The sequence below is a fragment of the Passer montanus genome, unplaced genomic scaffold (genome assembly GCF_014805655.1).
Source record: "Passer montanus isolate IOZ18808 unplaced genomic scaffold, ASM1480565v1 scaffold1, whole genome shotgun sequence".
Classification (NCBI taxonomy): Eukaryota; Metazoa; Chordata; class Aves; order Passeriformes; family Passeridae; genus Passer; species Passer montanus.
Window position 1 is genome coordinate 17124353 of NW_024356504.1, and position 21736 is coordinate 17146088.

The 21736-nt window shown below is 41.2% G+C and overlaps 1 protein-coding gene across 1 annotated transcript in view; it reads right to left on the reverse strand.

The window, feature by feature from the left end:
* Window positions 1-210: 210 nt before the first annotated feature.
* Window positions 211-21736, reverse strand: part of TFCP2L1 (transcription factor CP2 like 1) — a 35906-nt gene continuing 14380 nt past the window's right edge. Inside the window, exons 3-15 of the mRNA XM_039699494.1 lie at window positions 18504-18580; window positions 16832-16937; window positions 16478-16584; window positions 15727-15879; window positions 14743-14853; window positions 12918-13009; window positions 11566-11614; window positions 11376-11469; window positions 10416-10506; window positions 9741-9841; window positions 8609-8751; window positions 6158-6209; window positions 211-5709 (exon numbers count right to left, since the gene is read on the reverse strand). Of these exons, the coding sequence (XP_039555428.1) occupies window positions 5672-5709; window positions 6158-6209; window positions 8609-8751; window positions 9741-9841; window positions 10416-10506; window positions 11376-11469; window positions 11566-11614; window positions 12918-13009; window positions 14743-14853; window positions 15727-15879; window positions 16478-16584; window positions 16832-16937; window positions 18504-18580 (1214 nt within the window). The 3' untranslated portion in view covers window positions 211-5671. The remainder of the gene's footprint in view (window positions 5710-6157; window positions 6210-8608; window positions 8752-9740; window positions 9842-10415; window positions 10507-11375; window positions 11470-11565; window positions 11615-12917; window positions 13010-14742; window positions 14854-15726; window positions 15880-16477; window positions 16585-16831; window positions 16938-18503; window positions 18581-21736) is intronic.

The following is a 21736-nucleotide window of genomic DNA, read 5'->3' on the forward strand; positions in this document are numbered from 1 at the left end:
GGCCACTGCCTTGTGCTGTGGGAAATGAAGTCAGTCCCAACTCGAAGAAAATGCTGCAGGACATTTGGCTGCAGCTGACATTCTCTGGCCAGCACTTTGCAAACTCTGCTCCCCTCACCCCGAGATGGTGCCCAGCCCCTCACAGCTGCCGAAGCCGAGGCTCTCCTGTGCCCAACCGCACCAAATAAACCAGAGACCAAACCCGTGCTTCTTACAAACAGATTTATTTGCATTTTGACTGGAGCACAGATTCTAGATACAGATTTCTTCTGCACAACAGTACAAGAGCCAGTGCAAAATATGCTTTTTTTTTTATTTATTCATGTACAAAAAAACCCCAAAAACCAACAAACGAAAAGACGAAGAGTGTGGCAGTATTTACTCACAACTGGTACTCCTCAGCCTCCCATCGACCCACCTCCACTCGCCCTTGCCCATCATGCCAACTTTGTGGCCAGCACTGCCTGCCTCTAACAGCTGCATTGCCAGTGAGGAGAGAAACTCCCCTTTGAAAGATAAACACTCACCCCAAGCAAACCGGGACAGCAGGCTACTTTGAAAAGTTGAGCACACCATCTGGTCACCAATGCATCCCCCACCAGGGAGCAGAATTTTGAGGGAATGGAAAAAAAAAGGTACAAATCAAAAATGCACAAAAAAATAGGCACTAGCTTAACCCATTTGTTAGAGAGAGCCAAGGACGTTAGACCTCCAGTCTGCCTTCTCATATTCACCCACAGTAGTGATGATCAAAGCCAAACACTCCCCACTCTGAGTACCCTGTGCTGTCAAACAGATTATAATCTAACAAAAATATTTCTATTACTAGCATAAAGTTAAACCATTTCATAACTGGAGGAGAAAGAGAAGCTACAGTCTGAATATAAGCATTTCTTTGAGAAGTAAAAAAAAAATCCCAACAGATAAGAGACAAAAACACCTGTTTGAGTCATCCACCAGATGATTGTTAGAATTACAGTCAATGCTTAAGCAATACAACACTGAGCTAGGAAAAGTCATCGTATGGTTGTTCTGCTTATGGAGTAGCCTTACTAGTTCACAAAGCACTGGGCAATCTATTTCTCTGTTGCTCTAACTAATTTTCAGAAGCTGCAATGTAGAACTGCAGTGTTAGTGAAAGAATATGCTCATCTTCACCACGGCCTGGGATTTGTATTGCAGAAATTCATCAGACTTACATCACTCCAAGTGTACCATGTCCAAATCACCTAGTTGCTACTATGGACTTTTACATTTCTACCCAAGGAATGGCTGGGTTTTGAAGCTTGATCAACCAGAGTCTTTTACATTGAACTGCAACTAAACAAAGCAGAGTACCAGTTAAAGCCAAAGAACACGTGTACTCAGCACAAATATGTGTTGATACAGTACAGTATGTATGTGGATATATATGTATATATATATGCATATATATGTATATGTTACATTATAAGGAGAGTGCCATTCAGGGCTTCTCAAATGCAAGAATCCTCTTACCACCTCTGAGTCTTGAAACTTCAGCCCATTCAATTTCACACTAAGACAATGAGAACTCCAGTATTTTCCATATTGAATGATTATTTCTATTTTAGCCAATTAACCATGCAGGGCCAGCAGAAAGAACAGGAGCTTTAATTTTAGTAGCACCAGTCCTGCCACCTCAATCAGATGGCCAAGATTTTATCACCAGATTGTTTGCCCTCTCCCTGCCCTGCAGTTGTGTATCATAGGCATTACTGTGAGTTTTACAGACATTACCATAGTCATATTAATTGATCTCTATCATTTTACTCAGTTGATAGAGAAAATGCCACAATTTATGAAATTTCAAACAGACAGTACAGATCTGACAAGAATGCAAGTTTATACTTTGCAGTACTGGCTAGAGTCACATTGGTATTAATCACATCATGATTCTGCCTTTTCATCCCCAGCAAGCCCACTTTTACTCATAGTGGCTGTCATCATACATACAACTCAAGAGTGGACAGCTTGAGAAACTGTTGTTACTCACTGTTATCCTAAGACTCAGTCCTTATAAAGTTCTGCTGCACAAATTTCACACATAGCTGTAAAAAGTTCCAGTTAAATAATTTTGAGTAGGTTTTCTTGTTTTTTAAGAAAGAAATAGAAGCAACAACAATAAAAAAGAGTAAAAATAAGTGTAACAGGCACTTAATAAAAAACTAAATGCTATTTAGATGAGTGGGAGCTGCTCACCTCCCTTGCCTTTAGTCTGTCTAGAATTTAGATATCTATCATGTCACCCTGATTTTTTAAGATTTTCTAAGCCTTCTGCTGTTTGCATTCTTGTAGCAAACTTTCTCACACACTTTCTGTAAACAACTTATTGTTTTGCATTCTTTTATAGAGGATGAGAAATTTGATGAAACTGTTGGTTTGCCCAGTGTCATTGGAGAGGTGGCACTTTCACCCTCCAACCCACTGTCACCTTTAGAAATCTATAAATGTTAGAGTCAGAAAATAAACTTCCCTTTTCTACCTTGAGAACGGCAGCGTGTTCACGTGGTGCTGTTTCCTGTCCTAGAGCAACACTATCCCAGACTCAACATTTGTGCTTCCTCCACTCCTGAGGAAACCAAAGTTCCCTTCTGGAGGCTGTCACTTCCACAAATGGGTCAAACAAGTCCCTCTAGGGATGGCAGATCCAAGGAAAGTCAGGGATTACCTGACACACAGGTGAGACAAGTCTTTCTTTCTCTCTCTGCACCTTCCTCACGGGCAGCAGTGGAGGTGCTGATCTCCCCTCTCTGGTGACCAGCAGCAGAAGGGAGGGAATGGAATGAAGCTGAATCAGGGCAATTCAGACTGGACACTGGAGAAAGGTTCTCTCTGGGAGGGTGGTTGGTCACTGGGACACGCTGCCCAGGGACTTCCCTTGCCCCTGGTCATGGCACCAAGCCTGCCAGAGTTCAAGGAGCACCCGGGCTGCTCTGGATGACACTCATAGTCACATGGATCATTTTTAGGTACTCCTGTAAGGACCAGGGCACTGGACTCTGTGACCCTTCACGGTCCCCTTCAACTCAAGACAATCTATGATTCTAAACTGAAGTAACTCAAAATTAATGCTATTGAAACACTATGAGGACTTTGGAATATAATTCCTTATGGGCAAGAGCTGGTTTTTAAAAGAATCAAGAAGTTGAGACATTTTATAACAAGCAAACAGTTCTCAGTCCCTAACTCTGGCAGCAAAGCCATCTCTATGCTTTCTTCACTCTACTGTGTATCAGTATTGCTGTGTCCCATCAGTTACAGGGCTATCACATCCAAGTGGATATGATGTGATACAGGCTACACTCCTGGAAACTTCAAGGTCTACTTAGAACCTTCCAATGAGGTCAGATTCACCTGAGCTGTGTGCCAATGACAGCCACACCATGCACTGGGCCAATATTACACAGCAGGATGAAAAGCCACAGCAAACATACTTCTTCCAAAGCACCTTCTAGAAAATAAAGCAAGCAGCTCCTGGTACACAAGGACACACTGGTCCCACATGCTCACAAAGGCATCTGGAATTAATTCACTGTTTTGGAAGGCAGCTGTGCATGGCCACAACCTGGACTCCATGACCAGGAGCTCCTCCTCACCCACACAGCTTGGTTCTCAACCAAGAAGACTCAATTCCTTCATTTCAGAAGGGGGAACCACCACGTCCCAAAGCCTAGACATCCTTTTTGCATGCCTACAATTCATAGAGCATCCAGGACAGTCAGTTGAGCAAGATCGTGCCTAAGTAGGCATTGCTGCTCAATTAGCTGAGTTGGCTCAAGGTTTTCCCATTGTAACACAAGTTTTCTATTCTAGTATTATTTTCGGTGAAAAAAAAAAAAAAATCAGTGGAGATGGGTGGGGGTTTTTTGCGCAAAACTTGATGCTTTAATGAAAAAAAGGTTGCTTTTCTCAATATTTTGCTGTTTATTTCTGTTGGGAAAACTTGAAACACATAACTTTTGTCAGAGAAATATCAGTCCGTGTCTGTCCGAATTCCTCCGGTGTCAGCTGGGAGCTGTAATTCAAGGGCTCCACGGCCCCCTCTTTCCCTGGGCACCTCTCCAGCCCTCATGACGCATTCCCTGTTTGACTAACCCAGGGTAGGAGCATCATGGGATCTGTAATTCAGCCAAAGAGCTCAGCCCCAAGGGAGACATGGCGCGCAAGGCACTTGAATGACAATTTCTGAGGGCTGCAACAGTAGCTCAAACTGATGCTGCTTTAAGGGCCAAATGGATTTAATTAAATGTTTCCATTTCAAAAGGCTGGAACATTTTATTCAGTGTTTTCCAGCTGACAATTTCTCATTTTTTGAAAAATTTCCTTTCCAGGAAAATGTTTGGTATTTCAGCATTCCATGTCAGTTCAGGATGAAATCAAATGTTCAAGAATCAGATTTTGATGGTGCATGGACACTCAGTTTGGGGAAACAGCCATATTATTTAGCTGTCAAAAGTGAAATGGTTTCATCCATGCAAGAAAGGTGTGATCCAGTTTGCCTTTGACTTCAGTGGAAGGCACCTTTTTAACTTAATGGAGTCTGGGAAGAGTCCCAAAAGACAAAGGGAGGTTGGAGCTGATCACAGTTACAGATACAGGAAACAGGAGTCAAAAATGAAAAGAGCAAGAATGTAAGAAGCAGCAACTAAGATGATCTGTTAACTGGTCTTGATCAAAACAGTTTTACTCCAGTAACAGGATGAAAATCCATTAAGATTATAACTTCTAATTCCCAGTTACAGTAAAGATAGCAGTTAATCACTAATTTGTAGAGCAGAATAAATCCACAGTATGAATTTGTCATGAGCACTATAGCTTCCAATGCTCAAAACAGTTCCTAGAAAACCTTCACATGCTCCATTCAAGGAGACTACTCTTAAGCTACACATAATAATATGGTACTGAACTGCTCACCACAAGTTGTCTGTCCTCCCTTGAACCCCCTCAGAACTGTTCTGCTGGATTGGTACTACAGAAGGTCTGTCAGGAGGGACCAGGGTCTCTGGACTTTGAGCACATCTGCAGGTGGAGAACAGCTAAGTGTGGGCCTTCAGAGCTGACACTTTGGGTGAAGGCTGGGCACCAAACCCACCCTCTGCATTGCCCAATCTGCTTTGGGAGGTAGCCCCAAGCCTTCCACCTCAAAGAGTACAAGAGGAGCCCTGGGGAGTCCACATCCATCAGCATCGGGTGTGTGTTGAAAGCAAGAGAGCACTCAGAAGTAAGTAAATCAATTCATCTGAACATGAGGGGTGAAGAGAATTGGGATTTGTTTATCTTTCATTTCCCTTTAGTACAAGGCAGATGTTTCTAAGTAATAAGCAGAAACCTCTACAATTTTCAAGACTGAAGAGGAAGGGAGGGAGGAAAAAACATGTACAAGCTTTGAGGATGTTCTCCAGCTCCAGCTTAAAAAAAAAAAAGAACCAAAACAAAAATCAAACCAAACAAACAAAAAAACCAAACCCACCAAAATCACACACCACCAAAAATTTCTATCTGTAAAAGCAATTTTTTTCTTAAGCTGTTTGGTAATTCTTCGTTCACAGGAGCATTTATCCAGAAGGTTCTTTGTGTTTCCAGTCTAGGTTGTAGCAATCTCAGTGAGGCACTAAGTTTTAGGCCGTTAAAGTCTCTCTGAGCAGCACGGTCATTTTAAAATGATGTGGTAGCCATCATTGCTTTCAGCTGTAACAAAGAAATGCAAAGCATATTTTCATTGCTTTTAAGAAACACCAGAGATACAGAACTTCGAATTTTCTTTCCAGGTGGTTTGCCATAGTTCATACACTTGTTTCATACACATAGTTCACACTCATGAAAACCAATGTTGAACACCTAAGTCAAATAATTTACATTAAAAACCCCCTACATACTATCATATTTTATCATTTTATTCAAAGGCTTCCTGCTCATTTATGTCTGTGGTGTCAATGGATTTATGGAATTTTTGTAACAGTGTAACTGGGAGTAAAGCATTGATCAGTCTATCATAGTGTAGTCAACATCTTGACTTACACTAGATTAGATTACTTATCTTTTCAGGATAACAGCATTGAGTTTGTGATAATGTTTAGTGCAATTGAAAGGAGGAATTATCTTTAGAGTAACAGGTAACAGCAGCAGCAATACACACCTTTCAATGTACTGATAACAAAACAGGATTCGTCTTGGAAGTTTTGCACCATCTGAAGGGCAGAAGAAAAAAAGCCAACACAATATATTTTTAGCAATTAAATTCACATTTCTTTCAGAACCAGTATAGACTTAGAGGAGAGGTATTAAACAGCATTTGGTGTCTAGTCCTGGAAAGTCCTGGGTAACCCTGCCCATGAGATTGTTAACCTACATGACTGATCAATTAAGGTCCTTGCAATTGCTAGTGTGTTTAAGGGAAGCTCACACTAAATGTGCTTGCCTGGAACTCATCTAGCCTATTCAGCATTTAACATCCTCTTTGCAGCTCTTGATGCTCAAGGTTCTTATACCACTCCAATTATTCTATTAAAGATCATGCTCTTTGTTGCTTTCAGTGAAGCTGTATTAGTTTAGACAGGATTAAGATAGTCCCTTTCCTAAAAATCCAACAGTGGTAATTACATATTCAGCTAAACGATGGAGCTCAGCTGAACTTACATCAGCATTTAAAGAATACCTGGAAATGGTAAAGCCCAAGAAATAGACTCTCTGCTGAGTAAAGGAATTGCTGAAAAGCCACCTCAGCAGCATCCATCTGGCTATTTTGATCAGATATTAGTACTGATGCTGTGCTTGCAGGATTCATTTACCTGTTTATATTTTGTCAAGGAACACAAATTATAGTTGAAACTGTTATGAGAAGCAAGGCAAATCATGGGAAGAAAGACTAGAACCTAAAGCTATTTGAGCTACTCATGAGAGGCAACTAGATTTTCAGAAGAGGTGCAGATTCTAGTGGTACCTTTAAATAAGGAGATAAAGATTATTTCAGTTGCAATATTAAAAGTCCATTTAAGATTCATCCTTAGTCAATGCTTCCTCCCATCTTAGAGTAGCTATGTGGGACAGAGGAGGTGAATTACCTTCAGGGGGTGTCTCATATAGTTGAAGCAAATGCTGGACACAATTCCAGAGAAGGGAGGTGTGACCAGAACCTCTCTGATCAGTTCACAAAACTCAGCTTTGCCAAAAAGCCTTCTCCTAGCTACTGAGGATCATTCAAGAAGTGCATTTTTCAGATCTAAGTTCTCACATCAAAATACCCATTTCAACTTAGACTGATCTCCCTATACTCTTTTGGATTTAACATCCAGCCTCTACTCCTTCACATCAAACTTCTCTGGCCAGTTTGTGTGTCTTTGCCTAATGATGCATGAAGTACATTCACAGAGTGCCACACTCTTGCCACTATAGCACTAGAACAAGAAAAAAATATTAGAAAAGCAATGGAACTTGTTAATAATTGACTTAAGCAAATACTTAAAGCCTTATACCCAGGCTGGTTCATGCAATTCCCCTACCAAGAGCTGCCTCCAAGCACTTTGCATCCATAAAGCATCAAAGTTTCAGATTTAATCAGGCTGGAATAGCAAGGAGACTTTAGGAATAACCATTACAGCCTTCAATTTAGGCTCCAGTTGAGACCTATGCTCTGCTTCATTTGTTTTAACAATGCTTCTTATAAATGAAGCTCCTTAAGTGATTCTGGTGCATGAATGAGTAAGTAATTTAGTAGAGGAAAAAGAGGAAGAAGGGCAACTCACTATTAACCTGTAAGTTAATGGAATGGACTAAATTAAAGCATCATATATAATGGGACACAAACAGTAGCAGAGGTCCATAAATTAAAGTATGCATATAGTGACAGACCCAGTGCCTGGAAACATGGGCCAAGATGTAAAACTAATTGCCCTACAGATTTTAAAACTTACCTTCTTTGGGCAACTTACCTATTTAATCTATAAAGTTCTTACTTTATATCCTCACTTCAAAATGTGTGTAAGTAGCCAAAATGAAAATAAATTCATAGAATCATTTAGGTTGGAAAAAACATCTAAGATCACCATGCACAAACACTGACCTGGCACCAGCAAGCCCAACTCTAAACCAGGTCCTCAAGTGCCACAGTTACATGACTTTTAAACACCCCCAGGGATGGTAACTCAACCACTTCCCGGAGCAGCCTGTTCCAATGCTTGGTAACCCTTTCAATAAACAATCTTTTTCCTAGTACCCAATCTAAACTTCACCTAGCATACAACTGGAGGCCATTTCTTCTCATCCTGACACTTGTTACTTGGGAGAAGAGACAGTGCCCCACATTGCCACAACCTCTTTTCAGGTAGAGCACAATAAATGACCAATTTTGTTTTGTTTTGCTTTAAAATAGCAAACAAGAACTCCAACATCTTTTACAAAGCAAAGGTCTTGAAGCCACACCAAAATCAGTGTTGTGCATGCTCACTCACTACTTTAACTTGTTGGGATTAATGGCTTCACAATTCTCCCCTGAAGATGCATTCCATAATTTCAAAGTTCATTCTAACTTCAAGAAGTCAGACAACTGTTCCACCTGTGACAAAGATGCAGCCCCCTTTAGCCCCCTTACCTCATTGCTCACCAACACGTGGATGCCCGTGGGTCCCTGCCGGTAGATCCGATTGATCTGCTGTGGAGAAATGCTGTACAGGTTTGCAATCTTCTCCAGCAGCTCCAGCGTGGTCAGCTCCTCTAAGAAGATTGCATGATACACTGCAACAAGTGGAAAGCAGCTACAGAACAGCAAATACAGGTGGCACCAAGACACTCAGCATGAACAACCAAATGGGTTTAAGATGAAGGTTCAAACAGAATAAACAGGCTTAGTATTTTAAAGCATCCCCAAACATCTGGCTTGATGATTAGCAGAAAAATACCCACTATTCCTATGTAGCAGGCAATTAAAACACACACAACTTGTACCCAGAGGAAAACATGGGGACTAATGCACTTGCACTTGGGGACTAATTACAACTTTCACCCTGAGGCACTAAAACAGCCTTCTCATAAATCTGCTTATATTTTTGGATAATCATCTTTTACTGATTTTTGAAGTTTAAAAAAAGAATTCAATTAAAGAGTAAAACATTTGCTATGTCACACAAAAGCAGTATTTTATTAAATACCATAGGCACAAACTAAAACATACAATGTATAAGGTAACAAGATGGATGACAATATTGTTTTGGAAATCTAATCCAAATTATAGTTACCAGGTAGGAAAGCTGTACCTGTTTATTACTAAATTCAAGATTTAAGGATAATCTTTGTTCTCATTTGATTGTACATGTGTCATGAGGGATGACAAATTCCCAAAAGCTTCGAACTTTTAGGAATCATAATCCAAATTTATACTGACCTTCCATTTCCCTGAATTTTTTCAGACAATACATAATCTAAAGACATTTAGATTATGTATTGTTGGATGTGGATGGAAGGGTGGTTTTTAATGCTGTTGTCCCTACTGAGAACTGAATAGAGATTTGGCATTCTGCAGATAATTTGTAATCTGGTTCTGTCCCCCAGGCAGACAGTGCCATTTGGAATCTGTAGCCGCAAAACCATAACCAAAGTGGCAAAACTGGGATAAACAAAATCCCTTCAAACACTAAGGACATCAAGCTGTCCTGCACAGGAGCTCAGGCAGAAAGCAGCATTCTCACCAGGTAAGTGTTTAACAAAATCCATATATAAGAACTTACCACAAAGACTGCCATCTCCATTTTCTCGTTTTTGGTGGAGGTGGGACCTGTTTTGCTCTGGTTCTTGACAGACATAAATTGTCATCTTGGGCCTCACATTTCTATAGATTAATCAAAAAAAGTAGTAAGTTATTTAGTAGACCTGAAACAGTTCCAAGTCAGCTATCAAACAGTAAGAGATGGAATCATTCAGGCCATGCACAAGTAACAAACTAAGGGACAGCCTTGATGCTGGTGACTAGACAGCTTAGGATGTCTAGCAAGAGATCCCTGGGAGGTGATGCAGAGCACCTTAATCTTTTCAAGATCAGGTAAGAATAAACAGTTTACAGCACTGGCTAAGCAGTTCATCATATCTGCCTCTACTGATTTAAATCCTGCTCAGCTGTAGAATTTATGAGCAGCATAGGGCAGTGTAGGCTGTGTATCTCATGAAATGGATGCAATCTATCAGCTGATAGCAAATAAACCACTAGATATCCACATTATGCTGCTTTATTTTGGTAACATTTCTGAGTTGTGCTTGGATGCGAGTATCATTGTGATCTCCAGCCCATGAGAAAGCCTCTCAGAAGTATTAAGAGGGAGTCTAAATGCTACAGCTGCAGGATTAACTTCTAGTTAACACTGAAATTATCAAGGGATAACAAAAAATAGGAAGGAAATAGTACCAACCTTCCTTTAATTGCATTAAAGAGCCGAATTCCATCAGCAGGCCCACAGATTTGAACAAAATCTTCTTTGGACATCTTCAGTAAGTCGGCACCTACATATTTCAAATTGATTTTTCTTCAGAAGTTAAGCAAGTCTCAGCTTCCAAAGAGTATGTATGGGCAGCAGAAAAGGGCAGGGGTAGAGGGCGTAGAGAATCCACAAAGCTAAACCAGATCAAGTTACACAGAGAAGTTGCAAATTCAGAGAGGTGTGCACTTTAAATCAATCACTGTGAAACAGAAAGCTGGAAGCTGCCAAAAGAACAGTGCTGCACTGGAAAATACTCCAGCCAACTCATAAACAAGGTAGATGTTTCACATTGGCCATTAAATGACCTGGTCTTCTGTAACTGTCACATTCACTGAGTTACTTCATCATGTTGCAAGTCAGAGAGAGTCTCCTCATGGTTTCAACACCTTTAACAACTGTCCCTTCCACCATCTCACTGGTGTGCACAACTACTGAATGGGAGGGCACAGTGAAGGTGCCAGATGCTTCTTAAATGTGCACATGTACAGGATGAGAGGCCGTAGACAGAAGATTAAATGCTGATTAGATATAAGAAAAAACATTTTCACTGTCAGAATAGTTAAGTATTTGAAGAGGTTGTTTAGAGAGACTGTGGAACTTCCAGCCTTGGGAGATGTTCAAAGGCAACTACACAAGGCCCTGGGCTTGCTTTGAAGTTGCACTTCATAAACTTAGGAAGTCCCTTCCATCTTAACTTATTTCCTTCCATTTTTACTTACTCTGTAGGTCTATGAACTGTTTTGACACATAGCAAGTAATCTAAGAACCAAAGAACAACCACACTGGATCAGACCAAGGATGCCATCAAAAGTGGCCAGCAGCAGATGCTACATGAGCTGCACTTACAGAAGTGAAAAAAAAACCCAGAATATTTGGACTGTTTAAACTCACCCGAAAAACTTGAGAAGAGTCTACAGAATGGAGAGAACCTATTACGATGAAGCCACTGCTGGGCATCTTGAATAGAAGCAGAAGGAAGGAGATGCTACATTGCAAAAAGAATAAGAAGGTCTTGAAATGAACTGTTCACCAGTGTCCTAAAAGAGAAAAGCACCACATTAACATGATCTCAAGTACTTACATCATTGCTGGGAGGCAGGAGCTCCATTTGGTGGGTTGGAGAACTGTTGCTAAAAGAAATTATATAAAGTTGGAAGAGAAAAAAAACCATTAATTTAAATTTTACATTGCAGTGTCCATCCTCTTCCCCCTTCTCTATTTGACTCAACTTTCACAAGTTACATCCAACTTGTCTTTTTTTGTCTCTCAGATGTTTAAAAAGGTGTTCAAAATTTGGAACAAGAATAAAAAAAAAAAACACCACTCTCTACCTGAGTCTTTTGTTGGTCAGTTGAGGTCCTCAAAACAGAGACAAAGACCTCAGGTTTACTGACCTCAATCAAGCTTTTCCATATGGTTGACTCACTAATGTGACATCATCTAAGTAAGAAAATTGTAACCTACAGGGTGGCTGAACTTGAAATTTCTATGAGCCAGAAATATCTTAACTGAATCCACTGTCTAATAATTCTTTACAAAAACTGAATAAAGGTTTTTATAATTCAGCCCTGGTGTTACCTTAAACACAGATAAGTGCAATAAATCATGCAAAACCACATTTCTACTAAATTCTCCTAAACACAGACAGGACTCGTAAACTTATCAGGGATTTTACCAAAGGAAAAAAAATACTCAGCAAATCTCTACTAACACAAAATTTTGTAATTTCAGTGTTTGTTCTTTTTCACAGTTTGAGGGGATTCACTGAAAATTAGTGATACAATATGGATTAATACAACATGGTAATTAAGTTGTGTGGGAAGGCAATAAGATGGCAGAGTCCTACCAAAAGAAAAAGGCCTGTACGAAATTCCTAAGGGGAAGTATGTAGCAGGGAGGACTGATAAGTACTGAGGGACACTGCTGTACCTTTCTGGCACCAGTTATCAACCTCAGCATTCCAGAATCACTAGAGCTGTCTCATTATGATGGCTATTTAATGACTTAAACATGTCTTCATTAATCCTTTGATCTGAAATGGCTGTTTTGACCCAAACAGGATTTCTTTACATGTCATTCACCTAGGAATTCAGCACCCCAAACTAGTAAGGAAGAAACACCAACTGTGAAGAGGTGCTGAAAGCCTCTAACACACTTGTGAGAAAATACCAGGGTTGGTGGTACAGGGCATGGTTTGGTCTCACCAGGAGTTGCCCTGGAGGCCCTCTGATGCTCACCTTCCAGCTACCACATAAACAGTGCATGTACAAACAGTACTCTGCATTACAGGGGATTCCTGCATGGAAGGTCTTAAAGGCTTTTGGAAAATACTTTCTCCTTGCCAGAAAGGGGGCACTTGCAGGGTATAGAATGCATGGACACACAAAGGCCACCACATCAACAGGAAAGATAAAGCATGTATTTGTTACATACCCATCTCCGAGGTTGAAGCTGTTGGGAGAGCTGTTGTAGCTTGGAGATGGAGCATTGTTCATTTGATAAGGCACATCTGGCCAGGGAGAGCACTGTTGGAAGAAAGGCAGCGGGGAAACTTTCATAAGGATGGAAATAAAGGATTTGATTCTCCTCTAATACCACATTCATGCTGTTGCCACGCCACTAACTTCAGCTCCTCACTCCTGCTGGGAGGAGGAGACGGGCCATGGATTTTCTACACTGCTCTCCAAGTGGGCTGTCAGGGGGCCAAGATTGATTCCAGTTGTGCATTCCACATTTCTTTCTCCCATTTCACAAAGCCTGTCCCCAAATAACACTGGGCCAAAGTGTGCACAGCTGTAAGTCAGAGCAACGCCAGTAAGTCAACTCAGACTGAAGGCAGCAATGATACAGAAATACCCCTGGTCTCAATTATAAATCCCTAATTAAATCCAGGCAAGAGTGACAAAAATGCTCCTGTGGCATTGCTTCAGGTTTATACCAGCAAAAGAGCAGAATTTGAACCAGCCTGCTGAAACTTCTGGCTATTAGTCAAACATCTCCAGTCATAAATGGGTACTAAGTGGAGAAAATTTAAGATAGACAGACAGACACAAAGCTAGTAAAAACCTTCACAAATATAGGTCAGACTCCACATTCCATGACAGTAGTGTAAAACCAGAGCAACCCAGCTAGAATTGGTGACTCTGTTCTGAATTTAAGCCACAGTAATCAGCAGGAGAAATCTAGCCCTGTTGAACCCCCCACCACCAAGAGCTCAAGAAAATGCTCTGTAGTGGCCTTGTTTGCAATGATAAAAAGACAGCAAGTGTAGCTTTGGAGCTTTATCATCTCCACAAACACTAGCAAATATTTTATAATCTCCACAAGCACTGGCAAATATTTAACTCTTTGGCAACCCACATTTCCCCACGCAATATGTCAAAGTGCATCAGAGCTCACAGGGAGAGTCTGGGACCTGCCAAGTCAGTAGAATTAGGTCTGTCAATCAGAAAACATGCTGGTTGCTCCTGGCAACATGAGAAACATGGAGTGGGAGAGATCGGCTCTCACAAACAGGAAGTTGATTTAAATTAAGAATAATTAACATAATTTTTGGAAGTCCAGCAAGCTGCTCCAAAAAAAGAACTAAATCAAGTAAGTCATTCCCAGAGCAAGACTGAACAACACTTTTAAATCCCTTTCTCGAGTCCTGTTGCTAACTAATTCCACAGTCTATGGTAAGTTTATACAAACATCTTAGTAACGACAGGAAGGGGCAGAAACACATAAAACTCTACACCAGATGGATCAGAATATGAGACACAAGACATCCCTAGACTAAAACCCAGAATCCTGCATGTCACAACAGCTTCATAGGCACATTCACAGAAAAACAGATGAATAATTTAATTAGACAGCCTATTCATCTGCTCAAGTGTCCCATCTCCAACGTGAGCTCTTGCCAAGCAGTTCTGAAAAAAACCACAGACATCTGTATTTTCATACAACTGGCACCTGAGGGCCGTGACAAGTGCCCAGGAACACAGTGGTGAAAATCAAGAAGGTTGTTGGGGTTTCTTTTTGTTTTTTTTTTTTTAAGCCAGGCTGCTACAGGTTAGTTTATATCCCAAGACATAAGAAACTTTGGCATCTTTCATAAATTTCAACAGTGAGTCATTTTATAATTTTGCTTCACTCTCAGTTTCACTCAGATCTGAGCACACATGTCTCCACAAGACAATCTCCAGGGTGCAGATGCTGTTTTCTTTTAAATTTATCTCCCAGCATGATGTAGTATGATGTGTCTAAAACACTTTACCTCTGTGAGAATAGTTGTCTCATAGGAAGGCTGATACTTCTCCTTCTCTTGGGTGGTCTTCTTTTCCATTTTTTCCCTGTCAGTCTTCTGTTTTCTGTCAGCTCCTTTAGGCTATAAGTACAAGCACAGGCTCTCCCTTATGCCAAGCATTACAAGTTTGGAGACAGAGGCCAACAGATTTATCTAATCTATTCACAAAAGCCTCCTTAAGATTTACAGGCATTCTACATATGAAACAAGATCAGATCTGCATTTTCTAGACAAAAGAATTAATCAATCAAACAGCCCCACTGTTTCTGTACATCCACCACTGATGCCTACTGCCATTCTGAAACAGGCTGACCACAGCCCTGAGGTGGGATTCCAACTATTTCAGGCCATAAGTTATGCACCTCAACTGGCATTTGTACCTTCTTCCCAGTAACACAGTGCTCACAGGAACAAAACTGGAGCAGCAGATCCTTTGAGAAAACAGGCCTATGGAGAGCTTGTTGTTAAGTAACCATAGGTCTGCCATGCCCAGATTAGGAGCTTCAAAGATGCTTGCTCTCTGAATCTTTTTCTCCTCCACATATCACAGAGACAAACTGTGCTCCAACAACAACAACTAAAAGGTATTTAAGATCTCCACAATAATTTTTTGTTGTTCATGGAGGGTTCAAACACAAACTGAAGACGCCACAATGTCTTGATTGCCTAGGAGCATCAAAACACGCTGGATACCCCAATTTGTCAGTATTTTTTGTAGTGTTTGAAGTACAACAGAGTGGCACAAGTCTTGGTGCAACACTTCAACTAGAATTGCTGTGTAGGTCAGTGTTTATACCATCATGTGCACAGGAGTCCTGTTTAAGGTCTTAAGAATTCCCAGTTAAAAGTCTGTTCTTTTACTCCAGTATTTGTATCGCTCCTACATCATCTTGACATCTTTACATGTTCCTGTGCCTTAATCAAGTTGATGACAAAGCCAAAACTACCTCATACCTTGAACACTTTGATCTGGCAGCTTGCAGAATGCAAGTGTTCTGTGTATTCACCATTTTCATTCTGCTTAAAGGTGTCGATTTGCACCCGGAAGGGCACCCCTTTTTCTCCTCCATGTTTCCGTGGAGTAAACTCTGTGCTGATGCAATGTACCTGGCAAAACAGAAACTGTGCTCATCTCTGGAGACAGCTGGAACCTGTGCTCATCTGAATTTCAGATACTGCCTGAACATGAGGTTTTGGCTCCTCACAAAAAAACTAAGAGGCAGAAGAGTTCATATGTTTTCATTTCTGTTCCTTTGGACAAAATAATCAGGAGACTAAACAGTTCAGAAAGAAACAGGGCATTAGGAAAAGCATCCTGTGATTTAAGTAAATCCCTCATTCAGATTAAAAACAGATCATTGGTGCTTAGAATGAGAAATAGTCATGAAAGAAGAAAGCAAGGAAAACTAAGAGGTTATGAGCAGTTTCCTCAAGACAAAACCTATGATTAGAAAGCAACACCTGTGTCTGAGTACTTTTTAAAAGAAAATCCTGGCAGTAGCAGGTAGTACTCCAACATTAACAAGTAGCCAGCAGATCAATTTAGCAAGTATCCTACAAACTGATTGCACATGATTATCACACGAGTTAGTAACTGTCATCACCATCTTCCTCTCTCGTTCATTTACTGGCTATTTTTTCTCCCCAGGTCTTTAAAAGATATCTAACCACTGTATTTACCACAGAAATATGACTTATCTCTTACCTGAATGAATGCTGAAGCCCTCTTTGACGGATCCCAGAGAAATTCAACAGTGTTCAACTGGGTTGGGCTAGCCCTGGGATCCAAGATACCAACTGACAGCGGGATATCTGTAGAAGAAAACCCCTAAAATTTTAAAAATATTAAATTGAAGGAGAGAAAGCATTTCCATACAATCAGAACATGCATGTGAAAGCGAAGCCATCAAAGCCATCCCTACTTGGGACCTATAGCACTAGATCTCCTTCCCTCCCAAAGACACACAGGATTCTCAAAAAACCTGCACACGCATGCCAACACTCCATGCAGCACTCATGTCCCCAGCACTGCAGAGGTGCCACAATGAAATAGTCTCACCTATATCAAGGATGCGGTCCCCAGGCCGACTCCACCTCCAGCCCTCGAGCTGCTGATGCTCTGTGTACTGCAGGCGGCGGTCGTGGAAAACTACACGAATTATACTCTGTTAAAAAAAGACAGCGGTATCAACAATGGGATCCAGAATCCTCCCTCAAGATGACTTTGGTTTTCCAGAGTAGAAGCAAAAGCTGCTCTGGTATGCTTCTCACCCCCATGCAAGAGGAGAGTAGAAGGGTCCACATAAGAGACCCATCACCGTGTGTATCAAATTCCTAAGGGATTCCTGAGGGAGAAACACACTTCCCCCTTCACAGGGCACGTCTTAAAGGAGTAACACAGCCCTGTACAGCTTTCTGGGAGTCACTCTGGAAGCACTAGAGCAATGTCCACCTAATCTTAGGTGTCATGGCATGTAAACATCACTATTTTGCCTCAACACCCAAAAAGGCTCATATGGGGATAATATTTAATGCATCTGTCCCATGTCCCAATCCCAGTATATCCCATTCTGATTTGCAAATGTGGAAGCCAGCTCACCTGTCCCTGCCCTGGTGGAGCTGTCATGTCCAGACATCTTGTCAGTGGGAATTAAACTTTATTCCAGCCATTAAGAGCCAGTAATTGGATTTGCCCCAGAGTAGTTAAACAAGGGTAGGTAGAGTGGGAAAGCATCTGTAACAGCAGGCTGGTCTGCAATGGTGCAGCCATGCCCAATAACCAGAGAAAAAAAGCTGGAATAAAGGCAATCCCCAAGGCAGACAATCCTAAGTACTCCTAACTAATATGTTCTTTTGTGTATTCACAGTGCTATACTTACATGAGTTAATGACCCCTAACATCCCAGTTTCTCAAGCCCACACTCTTGCTGGGGACTTCTGTATCAAGTGAGTGAGCAACTTTTGCCAGTGAACCTGAGAAATGCCCAAATCAAACCCTAGCTTCAAGATGCAAACAAGCCATAGTGGGAACACCTGCAAAATTGGAATCCCAATCCACATACTACCCAAAATGGGCCAGAAGATTAATAGGGAATGGCCTAAACTTGGACAACAAATTCAAACTGGAATACAAATTTTGCAACTAGTTCCCACTTCAAAAAGGAAATCCTGAGGCAGAAAGCCAAGAATTGAAGGTTGGATCCAGAACCAGGGTCCAGACCAACGTTTTTGAATTTGAACTGTTTTGGCAGCAGAGGAAAAACAGGAAAAAGTCCCCCAAACCAAATTATTAAGTTCTATACGTTCATCATTATGCCCATTTACCAAAGTAAACTGGAGCTATACAGAATCTGCCTGGCAGAACTATGTAAACACCTGGGCCCTCCTTCTGTCACATAACCCAGGCATGTTGCTGTGATTCAGTAGGGAGACAAGTCTGCCTTCTCCAGAGCTTTGACCATGTTCACCACTGAACTTTGGGATTCCCCTGAACCCAATATTCACAGTGAAACTCTGGGGTCATGACCGCAAACAGAATAAAGGTTGCCCTGAAGCCCTCAAGGCCAAGCTGCATAGTCCCATGAAACTAGCACTCAACAACTCCATCACCCCTGCTTCCATTAAAAACAATGGCAAAGTGTTTTCCATTGTCTCAGTGGGAGCAAGGTCAGGCCCTTCATTAAAGGCTGTATGTAGTAGCAGGAAGAAAAGAAATCTATATTTCTCCTTACCTTTACATATTTTGTGTTTAAATCTTGAAACTCTCCCAATTTCCTATTCTCAAGTAGACGGATTTCATAAGACTGACCTAGAGTTTAAGGAAACATTTCCAAGGTGTTTAATATGTTGTAGCAATGAGAGAGTCATGCTGGCATTTATGTGGCTGATAAAGCATACGTTTGATCAGGGAAAGCTTATTTTTGCTAACATAATGCATTTGCCCCAGCAATCAATAGGCATTAAAGCACAGCAGAAATCTGAGGGGAAGGTTTGCCTTTTGGCAGCTAAAAGCTCTCCATTAGGGCATCAATTACAGCTGTCTCCCGGGGCTGCTATGGTTTTCTGGTCACCCTCCAGAAAGTCACCAGGATGCTTGAGGCAGTTGTCCCCCCATGCCACATGGCTGTAACAGCACTGCCTTTGTCTGTCCCTTTGTTTGTCCCTGACAAAGCAAAGGTTGTGTGAAGAGGTGCTGGCACAACAGGTCCAGGAACAATTCTGCAGAGGATGGCAACTGGGGAAAATCTTGCCATATTCATGGAGCAGTCAGGCCTGTAAGGTGTTTTGGTAAACCACCAAAAAAAAATTGTTTCATAAGGCCTGGAAAGTTGCTGCAAAGGGCATAAATATTCCTTCAGACGTGTGTGGAGGCGTGTGCAAGGACCAGTTCCAGGAAGAGAATACACACTCCACCACCCCACCACCAGTGTCACATAAGGAATTCAGTCAGTTCAACAGAATTCAGCTAACTGATTTATGAAATAACATCTCTTTGAGGCTGACAGCAGACAAAGGAGATTGATGTCTCAACACCTCATGCACAGAAATGACTAAGACAGTACAAAAGCTCATTGTACTACACCGAGTCTTTAAAATAAGCCTGCAACCAGTACCAAGGCAGGCTAGGATCATTAGGATTAATGGAGCCAATATGTACTTTATAGCTAGCTTTTCCTGCTCATCTTGCTATCCTCCCTTTTCCAGAAAAATGCACAGGGTATGACAAGGCAGGCACCAAGGAGGTTTGGTTTTTCTGGCTCAACCAGTATCTCTGCAGAACTGGCCCTGCAGAAAACTGCAAAGCAGATCTATCTCCCTCTAAGCAGCTTCTACCAGCAGAGACAAAAATGCCACATTTTTGGATCTAGATTTAGAAATGGAAGACTTATGACAGCAGATGTGTCAGAGAGGCAGAACACCTTTTGAATCCCACCCACAAGGGTACAGACCATATCTACAGAGCACAGAGATAATTGTGCTTATTCAGCTGGCTGGCAGATAGGAAAAGAAAAAAAGGGAGGACAAGAGAGGACATACTGAAGCCCCAAATGTTTGCACAACATCCCTGCAGGAGTTCTGCAAACAGGAAATGACCCTTGAATCCAGCAAGTGACTTAGGGCATGGGGAGAGCAGAGAATAAACCATGTATAGTACCAAAATAACCATGGCAACATGGACCAATCTTTACCCATCTCCTGGCACAAAACAAAATTACAACAGTGACCTGCCTTTGAAGACTGCTAGACAACAAAAGGGGATTTTGTAAATCACAGTCCTGAAATTGAGGTCTTCCACACTTAAACTCACAAGACTCGCTAATTTTCCCATTGATACAAGTTAATATTGTTCACTTGGCAAATTTTATATATATATATATATATATAAAATTGCTAACGTTCCCATTGATACAAGTTAATAATGTTCACTTGGCTAATTTTATATACATATATATATATATATATAATCAATATTCTTATATTAGCATAAAAAAGATCAAGGTCAGGTTAAAAAAAGGGTTCTCTCAGAATCATACAAAACACCCTTCAGGCCATCAAGTCCAACCATTAACCTAGGAATGCCAGGTTCACCACTAAAACATGTCCCTAAGTGCCACATGTGCTGTACTATGTACTTGTATGTGCTGTACATGTTTATCTGTGTTGCACAAACTGGCTGCCCAGTGGTTCAATCTGGAGATACACTTCACCAGCTATAGAGTGATACAGTTCACCATCCTGAACCCATTCACACAGCCAAGTATCTCTTGCACTTACAGTTCATTCCCATGCAGATATGAGGCTAATTAATCATTACAGAATATTAATTTAGGTTTTGAAAGCAAGAGACAGTAAAATACATCTGTGACTGTACTCAGGGGTAACAAGGACAGTGAAATGTAGTGGTATGAGCTGTGCTGTGGAGGAAGGCAATGGTCAAACCAGAAGCATTGTCAGCCATTCAGCAAGTACCTCAGGAATGAGCAGGTTTTTGGGACACCCTTGTGCACTGATTGGTCAGCCTGATCTGCTTATCTTCAGTTACAATGAGACCAAAGAAAATAAAAGGCATAAGAGCATCATCCATATTCCTTTCAAACGAGCCAAGCACTCAAAAACTCTCTGCAGGTGTCATCTCTAACCCCTTGCAGGGATAGGGGCAGAATTGCAGAAGGCAGTGGGCACCACACATCTCCACCTGACAGCAGTGATTCACCTCAGAGTCAGAAGCAGATCCTGCGGACCAGTGGAAAAGAAACTGCCATGTAGACAGAGTTAATATTAAACAGAAAGCCAAAGAGGAAATAACATGCTTTGATGAAAGATATATGGGTCATCTGATGGAAGCCCTGGAATGCAGTTTATGCCACGAAAAACCTCAATCAAAATGGTATTTTATGCTAACTGCTTTCCCCTTGAACTCTGAATGTTTAACTTGAGTTGCTACATGATTATCAAACGAGACTGCTCCCAGCCAAGCTTCAGAAAACATGAGGGTATTTTCCCCTCCCTGTGAAATTCTGTCAGTGAGAATTTGGTCCCAATTCCTCAAGGCTTCCTTATATATCCATCTTCTGGATGTGGTTTTTAATTTATTCTCCTTGAAGTTTTCCAGCAAATTCATTGCTTTGTGGCTTATGGTACCCAGAACTTATCAGCATGGACAGCATTCAGATACTTGTACTTTTATAGCACCAAACTGCTTGGATTATACTTTTTCCTTGGAAAATACCTTCCAAACCTTGTTCACCCTATATTTTCCATCATTGCTACCAGCAAAACTAGTGAAATGGTGAATTACGATCTCAGCCCTGCAATTATTAGGGAGAAAAAAGGCTCTAAAGAATGGCCACTTGGCTGTTGGAAAACAAAATCCCTTTTTAAAATAAAGTGAATAATAGCAATCTAACCTGAAGGAAGCTGAACTCCCCCTGGCGTCAAAGAGGGCAAAGAAGCCACACAAGGC